At 43.2% G+C, this 12,312-nt stretch overlaps 1 protein-coding gene across 1 annotated transcript in view; it reads right to left on the reverse strand.

Annotated features, from left to right (window-relative positions):
• Positions 1–6,885: 6,885 nt before the first annotated feature.
• Positions 6,886–12,312, reverse strand: part of LOC143973513 (high affinity immunoglobulin gamma Fc receptor I-like) — a 29,837-nt gene continuing 24,410 nt past the window's right edge. The window contains exon 4 of the mRNA XM_077474431.1: positions 6,886–12,134. Within this exon, the coding sequence (XP_077330557.1) occupies positions 12,001–12,134 (134 nt within the window). The 3' untranslated portion in view covers positions 6,886–12,000. The remainder of the gene's footprint in view (positions 12,135–12,312) is intronic.

The raw sequence follows: 12,312 nt of genomic DNA on the forward strand, positions 1-12,312 counted from the left end.
GCTCGTTTTAAGTTCCTTGATTGCCAATCTGATTTCTGCTTGGCTTATGGGGGCGTCAAGAGCAATAGAGTCTTCCTGTGTAAGTGTAGGGAGACCCGAGTCATGTAGGTATTCCCGTATCGCTTGTGTTCTATCACTCCGTATGTCTGGGGGTTTATGCTGTGGCGGGAGATTGTAAAGTTTAGTATAAAAATCGTGAAAGTGTTGGGCTATTTTGTCAGTCGTCCTGTCAACATGGCCGTCGTTGTTACGGATACCCGGTATGTTGGTATTATTTGTAAGGTCTCTCAGGGCTCTAGCGAACAAGCATCCTGCTTTGTCTCCCTGTTCATAATACACCTTTTTCCCGTAGGAACAGGAGACGCTTGGTTTTTGAGTCAAAGAGCTGTTTAAGGGTCATCCGCGCCTCTAGTAGTGTTGTAGCTGAGTGTTCGGACAGAGACTGCTTATGGAGGGTTTCTAAATGACGGATGGCGTGGGTCAGTTGTCTAATTTCGTCTTCCCTTTCCCTCTTCCGCTGAGCCCCCATTGCCATCAGTACCCCCCTAACGGTACATTTATGGGCTTCCAGAGCAATAAAGGGTCAATATCAGGAGTCACGTTATGCTCAAAAAATTCTTTTATGGCCTCTTCAATTTTTGGGAACAGTGAAGGATCTGTCAGGAGTGAGGAGTTCAGTCTCCACATGGGGGTCGTTTTAGTGTTAGACCCCAAGTCAAGGCTGAGCGACACCGGGGCATGGTCAGAAATAGATTGGATTCCTATATGGGCCGCATGTACCAAGTGTAGATCCCTTTGGGAGACAAATAGGTAGTCGATCCGCGAGTGTCTGTCGTGAGGGATAGAGTAAAATGAAAAGTCTTTATCAGCTGGGTGTAGGTAACGCCATGCGTCTACCAAGTCTAAAGTGTGGAGAAGAGTTTTTATTGTTTTCAGGGTCTGGAAGGAGACAAAAGTTTTCCCGGTAGAAGTGTCGAGTAAGGGGTTGAGCGGGATATTAAAATCCCCTCCTAGAACTAAGCACCCCGACCCAAAGCTCTCAAGTTCCTTCATCATCCTTCTGCAGAAGGCTAGTTGGGAGGTATTAGGGAAATATACATTCGCCAACGTGGTAGGCATCCCTGCCAAGGTCCCCTTTAGGAAGATAAATCTCTCGTCTGGGTCCACTAGCTTGTCAGAGAGCTCAAAGTTAGCCCCCTTACTTAGGAGGATAGAAACTCCTTTCGACTTAGAGACATCATTAGTGGAGTGGTGTGCTTCTGTGAAGTAGGAGTCGGTGAGCCTAGGGACCTGGTTTGTTCTAAAATGAGTCTCCTGTAGGAAGACGATCTTTGGCTTACCTTTTTTCAACTCCCTCAATAGGGTTGAGCGCTTCTCTGGGATGTTTAACCCTTTCACATTGTGGGACACCAGCGTAGGCGCTGTGCCCAGTGCCGAGTAAGCCATCGGTCCAGGTCAGAGAGAGATGGTGGGCCGTGTCCAAAATCCCAACCTGTGGAGAGCAGAAAAGACAAACTTATAAATTAACACACCCCCACCGATTCCACCGGAAAGGAGGCCAAGAGAAGCAAACGGTACGGGAAAAGGAAACAAAGAAAGAAAAAGGCAAAAGAGAGTCAGATGTAGAGGGGGAGTTAAAGGTAACGACCCACCTGGACTACTAAGTCGTCCAAGTACGTCAAAAATCTGGAGCCCGGGCGGTAACAGAAGCACCGCCCAGACCCCTAACTGTTTGTGAGGACAAGGGAGGCACCCAAACGGAGCTGCGGTCACAACCCTGTACGCAATGACATAAACAAAATGTTGTAAATGCCAGAACGCAAAGGGTATACCAGCAAAGGAAAAAACAATAAACCAGAGGGAGCCAAGCCTTAGCCCCTGTAGCGTACACAACTAGCTATAAAATCCTCTCTGCCATAAGAGGAGACGTATAAAACATAACTGTTAAACGGGTGAACATACTAAACCAGATCTGGGCAAAAGAACTGAGAATCAAACCTGCGAAACATAGAAGTTAGCATCAGAGGGCGCCACCGGCAGAGGTGCGGGTAGAAAGAACGGACTAACCCACCCCTCCACCACCACACACCCCTCCCGGCCAGCGCCCCCCGTTCAGGCACTCTGTGAAATACCCCATATCCCATCCCAAGCCAACTTAGGTCCCGTAGCTCTTTAAGCAATAGAGATGTTTTCAGGGTCCAGCGATGGTAGGGCAATAAACCGCTGCGAACCTAACAGCGCCCTGAAGACCAACAAACCCGGGGGGTCCAATGCCGAATCATCATTTCAGATCAGTTTAATGAAAGGCGTAAGTTGCTGAGGTCCAAATATGCCTTAGAACATCCACAGTAATACTGATAGCGCAGGAGTAATAGAAATTGTTTGCCCAGGAAATAAGTGGTGAGGGCAGACCACAAAAACCAGGAACTTGTACACAGGGATCCAACATGGCAACCTCTAGTCTTCAGGCTGGGACCGCGAGGAATGTGCTCTTCTACGTGGCGTGCCCACACCAGGGCTCTCCTGCCAGGCCTGACGTTGCTTTTTGGAATGGCGCTTGTCGGGCGTCGACACGGGGGAATGGGGCGGACTCCTCTCCCTGGGTGGTAGTGCATACTCCTGGTACCAGTCCGGTAAGTCCACAGGATCTAGGTGCAGGGCGTTGCAAAATTCTGGGAGATCATTCGGTGTGCGGAGCGTGTATTGCTTGCCATTGTGTGACACCAGGAGGGCAAAGGGGAAGCGCCATGTGTAACGGAGGTCCCTGGCCCGCAGTATCTCCAGCAGAGGGTGCAGGGCTCTGCGATTTTTAAGTGTTATTTGCGAGAGATCTTGAAAAAGTTTAATGTTTTCGCCGTTAAACACAATCAGGTCGTTTCTACGTGCCTTAAGCATAATTTCCTCCTTCAGGGAAAAGTTCTGTAAGCAGCATATTATGTCACGCGGAGGCAAGGTATCGGGGCCTCTAGCTCGGAGAGCCCTGTGGGCCCGAAGGAATTCAATAGCAGAATCCTCCGGCCTCTCCAATACACTATTGAAGACTCTCTGGAGAGCTGGTACTATCTGCTCGGCGGTCACTGACTCTGGCACCCCCCTGACTCTTATATTGTTCCTCCTCCCTCTGTTGTCGAGGTCCTCCATGTGCCTATTTAACTCAATAAAGTGCTGAGCATGTGTGGAGGTGACATTGTCCAACCGGAGTATTGCTTTGTCTCTAAGCTTCCCTGCTGTTTCAGCGGTAGCCATCTTTTCAGTGAGCACAAGCAGGTTGGTTTTCAAATCTGTGATGGCCGCTGAAAATGATGCCTTGATATCAGCAGCAAAACCTGACATGTCTGCATATGTGAGGGGATGGTCAGGTCGTGCCATTCTCCTACCGTTATCCTCTGTAGCGGATTGAGAGTCCTCGCTGAGATCACCGTCTGTGTGGACCGGCGCCATCTTGCCTCTCTCCGGGGCCTGCTGTGCCATCGCCTGTTTCTGAAATATGTCGGAGATATTCCTGCTAGCTGACACCGCGGTGGATCGGCGGGATCGTGAGTGCTGTGATCCGCGAAATTGTTTGTTCATCCTCGCAGGGTGCTTGGCAGAGAGGTGCTTAGGGCTTCAGGCTGCACGGAGCTCCTCTTTCAAGCCGCCATCTCCGTTGCGCGCCAAGCCACGCCCCGTTTGCTTTGTTTTGTAGGTGATGTGCTAGGAGATATTCTTTTTACCTACAGGTAAGCCTTATTATAGGCTTACCAGTAAGTAAAAGTAAAAAAAACTACTATACAACCACTTTAACAATATTAGAGAGACAGTACAGTTGGACTACAACAAGAGGGTTAAAAATTCCCTGCTTGTGAAAACTTACACTCTAATAGGGAGAGGCAAGTGATACAAAAGGTAACAACAATGAGGGATGAGCTGATAGAAGAACTAAAAGTTCAGTAGTCATGAGTAGGTGGGATATGTTTTCAGGAATCACCTAAAGGTGGATAGAGTAGGAGATAGTCCGTCAGATTGAGGTAAGGAGTTCCAGAGGATGGGCTAGGCTCTGGAGAAGTCTTGGAGGTGTACATGGGAGGAGGAGACAAGGGAGCAGGAGAAGGAGGTCTTGGGAGGAGCGGAGAGGACAGTTTGGTTGATATAATGAGACAAGATTGGTGATGTAGCTGGGCACAGAGTTGTGGAGTGCTTTGTATTTAGAATTTTATTTGTTGGGTGATCAGAAGTCAGTGGAGGGATTGGCAGAAAAGGGTAGCGGAAACTGAATGGTTCGTTAGGTGGATGAGTCTGTCAGCAGCATTCATGATGGACTGAAGTTAGGATAGCCTGTGTGGAGGTAGTTCTATAAGAAGGAAGTTGCAATTGTCAAGACAAGAGATAACCAGAGAGTGAATGAGTAGCTTGATGGTTTCATTGGTTGGTAGATGTCTTCTCTCTGCAGTCCTCAATTCCTGTTATAAAGTCACCATCTCTTTCTGCAATCTCCAGGCCAAATGTTGTACCCTTAAAAAAATGAGCCATCTTACCTCTTATATGCTTTTTATTTTAATAATGTCAAAAAAGAAAACGTGATGAATATATTTTGATATTTACTTACATAATACATGTTCAGCAAGTTAAATCAAGTGATTTTAAATTGTATATATCTTATACAGTACATTACACAATTTCAGAAATTGTATCGTATATACCTAGAATCTTAACATTCATAAAAACAAGTGTAGCACTGGCTCCTAAAGAGCATGCGCTATGTTTTTGAAATTTAATGTTACACCTGAACTTCAGTTTGGTTTGGGTATGATTATTATTCCTAATTTGGACCTCAGCATCAGTCTGACTGGACTATAGGGTGTTCAGTCTGGCCATAGGGGCACTGTCTCTTTTGGCAGGCATGGAACCACAGTCTGGTTGGGTGCTTTAAGGTTATTTTCTCTCAGAGCCAGCCCAGTGGGAGTGTCACTTTTTCTGTGCTTTCTGGGAGGGGGTACTTAAAATGCGGATGTCACGTGGTTCGGGGTTCCAGTCCAGAAGTATGTTCTGACTCCATGGTTCTGGTCCTCCTGACCAGTCCCCAGGAAGGCTATGGCCTGGGGTGCGGATCCATCCGACTTTATGTCTCGGGGCTGGCTAGCCCGAGGCAAGGAAACTAAAGAAAGGATTCTGAGGTGGTCCGGTGCCGTCTCCGGTTGTGGAGAGGCTGAGCAACTTCGTAGGTATCCAGGGGAGGACTCTTCAGAAGAAGGCCATGTATGGTTTGGCTTCTTAGCAAGAGCCTGGTGAGGCTGAGGGACCTAAGTGATTCCAATCTCGTAAGTATCGCCGAACCGGCTGAAAGATACTGGTACCACACGAATGTTCTACAAATTTCAGTTTCCTACATGTCCTACAACAACGTCTGTGGCAGAGACTTATTCCTAAATGTTCTACAACAACATCTGTGGCAGAGACGTGTTTCCTGATTTAAGCACCTTGTTGGCTGCGAGGCCTTGTAAGAGGGGGGCTATCCAACTTGAGTGAACATCCAGTTGTGAATGGCTATTCTCTGGATTTAGTCAAAGTAAGCAAGTCCTTTATTATTGACTTTGACACTAAGAGTACCTGAACTTTCTTTCTAACCCTCTGATCCTACACTAGAGACTGTTGTTAACTAAGTTTTTGCAGATAAAAATCCCTTTAAGCGGATCTGTCTCTAGTCTCTAAAGTTTCTGCGCCATCTACCACGGGAAACACCTAGACGCAGATCGTGGTGAAGAAGGTAACGGTAAGCCCAATTAAACCAGCAGCTCCTTCGGGGGTTAGTGCTACACAAGGATTAGCTTCTTAGATTTTTTATTTTTTTTTCATTTCATTTTGGTTACAAAATTGCGCAAGACATTTAACATGAACACATGTCGTAATACAACCCACAGTGCAGCAGTCTAATCAGTCTAATCAGTACAACAAATTACATTGCAGATTGTGGTCAGCAAGGTTTAGGAAATGTCAGGTTCCCGCTGTCCATGGCAACCAGAAATTGCAACCTAGGGACCACAGTCTGCAACAGAGCAGGAGGTCAGCAACTTCTGAGATGCTACAACTACCACCTCTAGTGCCAGCAATCATTCCACCATAAGAGTGGCTTAGATTCCACATCTTACCTAGGATAAGGTTGATCACATATGTATCGATGTGATCGTTTGTTACCAGAAACATTTACATATAATAATAATATAATATGTAAAAATCTGTGGTTTCAATCAATACTTCTTATGGTTTTAAGTGATAGCAATTTAATTGAATAAGCAAATGGGTCATTGAAATTGAAAATTATGTGAAATTGAAAAATTGCCTGATTATTTAATAAGATATATATATCCATGTTGTAAAGATTAGCTTCAATGGTAAGAGCATTGAGTAAAACTGTAAATATCGTCAGAACTATCACTGATGGTATGGCATGATGGATAAGTATCTTCCTGTATTTCTCAGCATCGAGGACACCATTGATCAGGCAACCTTGAGGACTGTAGACGCAGTGGTTGACCTAGGAAACTTAATGCAGCAGATGAAGGACACATCATGCTTACTGACCTTTGACAGATAGAGTTAAGTCAAATAGCCTCTTTTCCACATCAGACGTATAGGTTTTAAGCTAAAATTCTTCCATGAAGACCACTTCTTGCCAGACTTCTCCAGACAGTAGATGGTTGTACCTGGATTCCATTGGTTTCCACCAGTTCTGTGTGGAAGATGTCCATCAGTACCATCCACACAGAACTGGTGGAAACCAATGGGACCCAGGTACACCCATCTACTGTCTGGAGAAGTCTGGCAAGAAGTGGTCTTCATGGAAGAATTGTGGCTTAAAACCTATACCTCGGATATGGAAAAGAGGCTATGTGACTTAACTTTATCCACTTCGGTTCTCACTCCTGTTCACCCCTTATGGACCAGAGCAATTTTGCTATGAGTCTGTTTATTCAGCAATAATTCTGTCTTTATTTAAGATAACAATATAATACATAAATTGTTTTTTTAAGGACAAACAAGGCTTTCTTTCTGTGAATATTGTCCTGCAACAATTCTTTTTTCTAGCAATCCTTAGACAATTAAACATAATAAAAGTAAAATAAAAGGCACTTTTTTTTTATTTTATTTTTTTGAGCATTGTTAGTTTAAAAATAAATGGTGTTACTGCACATAAAAAGTTTACATTTTACTCTGCAATTTGTCATTTTTAAAACAAGACTAAAATTATGATTTTGGTAAAAAGCATTGCAAGGTTATTTACAAATGAAGTAAAGTTTTTTTTTTTTTTCAATTTTTGTGATACGTGTAAATATATGTAAAAATATTAATGAACAAAGCAAACAAAAACAGAAAGAAAGTTTAAATGTAAGTTAATAAAATAGAAAACATACATTAAAAAATCACCAGAAAAATTATAATATAACAGAGAAGGAGAATAGGGAGTTAATTAGGGCTGATTAGCTTAAACTAAGGGTTAATAAGGGGTTTAATAGAGGAACATTTAATAAAAAAAACCAAAAAACTTTTTTTTAGGCCTCATGTACACTGCTGCTGGTAAATGGATATTTAGGAGCAGTTGAGCATTTTTTTCAGCTGACCCGGCCTGAACTCTCCTCAGTTATCTCATCAGTACATGAACACAGGGTCGTTTATAGTCGTTTCTAGGCAGTTGAGTTTAGAAGCATTTATTGGAAAGCCAAAAAAATGCGACCAGGACAGATGCTCAGAGGCATTTGAAACGCCAAACGCATGTAGCAGCTTGTAAACGCGGTAACTCACGCTTAGCCGTTTTTTGTTTACAGGCGCTTTTAATTTTTGACTATTTGAAAAAAAAGCTTCTAAACACAAACGCGCCAAAACGGGCGTTTTTAAACGTCAGTTATTATCTGCCAAGTTAAATTGTTCAGGAGAGGTTTATAACATCCCGTGTAAATTTATGCCGCGTACACACGATCGCACTATCAGGCAGACTTGGCTACACACGATCACTCCAAAAGTCCGGCGGATTCAAACGTGATGACGTAGAATAAGGAAGTTCATAGCCAGTAGCCAATAGCTGCCCTAGCGTCAGTTTTAGTCTGCTGGACTAGCATATAGATGAACGGATTGTCCGCTAAAAGCCGAGTCCAGCGGACAATTTTGAAGCCTTTGAAGTCTAATTTCTAAGTCCGTCAGACCTATGGGAAGAAAAAGTCCGCTGGAGACCACACACGATCGAATTGTCCGCCGGATAGTCCGATCGTGTGCACGCAGCATAAGCCTTACCTGTTAGGTTGCTTTAACTGACTTCATCTGCAGATTGAAGTTCGTCCCTTTGATCTGTAAATGAATAAACAGAAAAATACAAAATGAAACAATGTTTCATTGTAGCTTTCTGTATTCACTGCTTAAAGTGGAATTTCAGTCATGTTTTCATCTTTCCATCTATTAAATCTTCTGCCCTTGTTGCTTTAACTTTGGATAGTAAAACATTTTTTTCTGTCTGTAAATGCCTTATGCAGCCCACTTCCTGTTTCTTGTCTGGAAAAAAAGCCTAGGCTTATGACATCATACACAGCTCACGCTCTCACTCTCCTGAGAGTTTGCCAGGAAGGAAGGGGGGATGAATCATAAGAGGGCCAATGAGAGCTGCAGAGCTGGAGGTGTGTCTGTGTAAATCCATGAAGTGAACAGGCAGCAGCTTCAGCTGCCCACAGTTAAAATGGTTGCAGCCAGACTCGGTGGAGGGAGATTTCTGCAGCATATTTGGCAAGTACAGAATCACAGTATATATAAAATAATATGCAAAGTGGTCGGAGGGAAGCTTTATAACGACAAATATGTTTTTATTACAAATTATGTGAGCAGACCGCCGTTCCTTTTTAAGCAATGTTGTTGCTAAACATTGCCAGACTTACCTGCTGAGGTTTCCCGATTCTTCACCATCCCCAGTTGGTGAGAATACTGCTCCAGTACTTGCTCCAGTTACTCACTGTGGTCGCTGATAATAAGGTGGATGGTCCCTTAGTGGCGACAGCTTCCCCTCTACCTCCGACCATGACAGGTTCTCCAGCCGGCAAAACCGTCACTTCTGGTTGAACTGCAAGCCGCAATCCCAACCCTGCACTGCTCTCTTGCTTCTGGATAGGCCCTCAGATAGCCTTGCAGTCAGATGAGCCAGGGATAGGTCCAAACAACAGCCTAGCAGCCTGGGCAGCACAACACACGTCCACCCCGACAGCCGTCCAGGTGGCACAGGACACTGATCACCTGACTCCACCCAAAGATATAGGTTCTCCCAGCAGGCCAAGGGATTTAAGAAAACATCTGCCCATTGGCTGAGATATGCCATATACTCTTAATCTGACCTTGCAGTGCCCTTGTCTTATTTAATGCCACCAAGTGCCCGGCCATCTAGTGACAACAGAGAAAAGTGCAGCAATCACAGACTTATGCCCTATACACACGGTCAGATTTTCCGACGGGAAATATTCAATGGGAGCTTGTTGTCAGAAATTTCGACCATGTGTAGGTTCCATCGGACATTTTCTGGATCTGGATCTCAAATTTTCTGACAACAAATTCCGTTAAATTCCAATCGTGTGTACACGATTCCGATGCACAAAGTTCCACGCATGCTCGGAATCAAGCAGAAAAGCCGCACTGGCTATTGAACTTCATTTTTCTCGGCTCGTTGTATGTGTTGTATGTCACCGCGTTCTTGGCGAACGGAATTTCCGTCAAGATTTGTGTGACCATGTGTATGTAAGACAAGTTTGAGCCAACGTCCGTCAGAAATTTGTTGTCGGAATGTGCAATCGTGTGTACGCGGCAATAGAGTGAAATCAATTGATCCTCAACAATTAGGTAGCTATAGGTGGCAGGTGTAAAAATATACTAAAGCGATAATGTGAATAATATTATATATATGTGAACTGATGCGCAAAAATAAATTGTTTTGAATGAATAATTGCGCTAATATTAACCTACTAATATTGCACAGTGTACCACCAAATTAAGTGAATAATATTGAACACATAGTGAACCATACAAAATATAAGAAATATATAAAATATATAAAATTCCTTCTGTGTAATGGTAACAATAGTGCAAACTTTTTCCACAGGTAAAAGAATATCACATTCCACTGTGTACAAACCAAAGTCTCTGCCAATAAATTCACATACGTGGGACTAGATAATCAAGCCTTAATGAGTCTTCTGAGTAACAGATGGTTCATTAGAGATTTCACTGCTAATTCCCATGGATGAACTTGCAGCTTTCAGCAGGACTTCCCCGCAGGATAGATCGCATATGAAATGATCAGTTGCATACAGCATAACGCTGGGAACTCCTCATATGCTGACAGTGCACACAAAACACTGCTGGTAACGTCACAGGCTCCTCCTCCCGACTAGTTGCGTCACTGGACATGTGACTTTTTCCTTTTTCCTGACTTTCCTTCAAGACTTTTTGAGATTTGTTTACAAGTTATAAACATTTTTTTTGCTAGAAAATTACTTAAAACCCCCAAATATTCCACTTTTTTTTCTAGCAGCTTAGAAAATAAAATGGCGGTCGTTGCAATACTTTCTTTCACACCGTATTTGCACAGCGGTCTTACAAGTGCACTTTTTTTTTTTTAAATACACTTTTTTGAATAAAAAAATAAGACAACAGTAAAGTTAGCCCAATTTTTTTTTAGATGTGAAAGATAATGTTATGCCGAGTAAATTGATACCCAACACATCACGCTTCAAAATTGCGCCCACTCGTGGAATGGCGACAAACTTTTACCCTTAAAAATATCTATACTCAACGTTTAAAATTTTTTACAGGTTGCGAGTTACAGAGGAAGTCTAGGGTTAGAATTATTGCATGTGATATATGTGATACCTCACATGTGTGGTTTGAACATCGTTTTCATATGCGGGCGCTACTCACGTATGCGTTCGCTTCTGCACGCGAGATCGGTGGGATGGGGCGCGTTTCAAAAAAATGTTTTTTTTATTATTTATTTTACATTTTATTTTTACACTGTTCTTTTTAAAAAAAAAATTGTGTCACTTTTATTCCTATTACAAGGAATGTAAACCCCTTTTAATAAGAAAAAAAGCATGGTATGACCTCTTAAATATGAGATCTGGGGTCAAAAAGAATATTTACACTATAATGCAATAAAAAAATTAAAAAAATAAAAAATATGACCCTTTAAGAGCCTATGGGTGGATGTGACATTTTGACGTTGCTTCCACCCAGCAATGGTATGGAGACAGGTGGGGGCCATCTTCCCCTCACTCGTCTCCATACCCAGCAAGGGAGAATATCAGATCGCCTCTGCCGCTGGTGACGGCTGCAGTAAGTGGCGGAGGGCAACAGAGAGTGAGGGGGGCCCTCTCCCGCCGCCGATTAAAGTGATCTCTCGGCGAATCTACCACAGAGACCACTATTATTGGAAACTGGACTGCAGGCTGAAGAAGAGGATACCAGGGTTATGTCACCTAGCTGCTGCCATAACAACAATATTCCACTTCAAATTTAGGATGTATATCAGCGCGCGGCGGTCCGGAAGTGTTTAATGTCTGTACCAACTTCCGTTAAAAAATCTACTAATTTATGGCCAGATTTAGATGGCCAGTATTTATTCATTGACCCCCAAGGTCTTGGTTGGTCCTAAGATGTGCCAAAACAAAATCTCAATAATGAGTATTGAGTAGAATAGACAGCCATGCATGAGCGCCTAGAAACAGGGCCAAAGTGATTAACAGCTGAATTGCAATTTTGTGCAAACATTACCCTCCTGTGTGGTTCATGCTTAGGTAAGTACACATTATTTTCAATGCAACCAAAACTGCCTTTCGTAGATCAAAACCAGAAGGTAGGTCTAAATATAAGGTAGGTCTAAGTCAAAACTCCAGTTTTTGGTGTTTCTGCCGAAGAATTCCAGATGTCACTTGGGGGCTTAACACGGGACGGGTCTTAACAGGCAGGTATTAGCCCCGACCCACAACATAGAGTCTCCATTCATGTATTAGACGGTGTAATCACTTCTGTCTTGATGTGATGGATGAGGAAAACACATCCGAGGAACAACACACAACCTGATAGTGCCAGACGTATTATGTTCACTGTTGTATAATCCGTTCTGCGGTTTCCTCCTAAAATTAGAACATGGTACATTAGTATAGTAGGGGAATTACTAAAAACTTTGAAATGTACAACACTTTCAACAGTTTGTATTCACTATATTATAGGTGCGCTCATGTTATTCCTATTCACATACAGTATATGGGATGTGCCACTCTATTACAATTTACTTTAGTAAGGTCTCGGTTC

This window comes from Lithobates pipiens, unplaced genomic scaffold (assembly GCF_037356315.1).
Source record: "Lithobates pipiens isolate NorthernLeopardFrog02 unplaced genomic scaffold, aLitPip1_a1.2 Scaffold_83, whole genome shotgun sequence".
NCBI classification, from domain to species: Eukaryota; Metazoa; Chordata; class Amphibia; order Anura; family Ranidae; genus Lithobates; species Lithobates pipiens.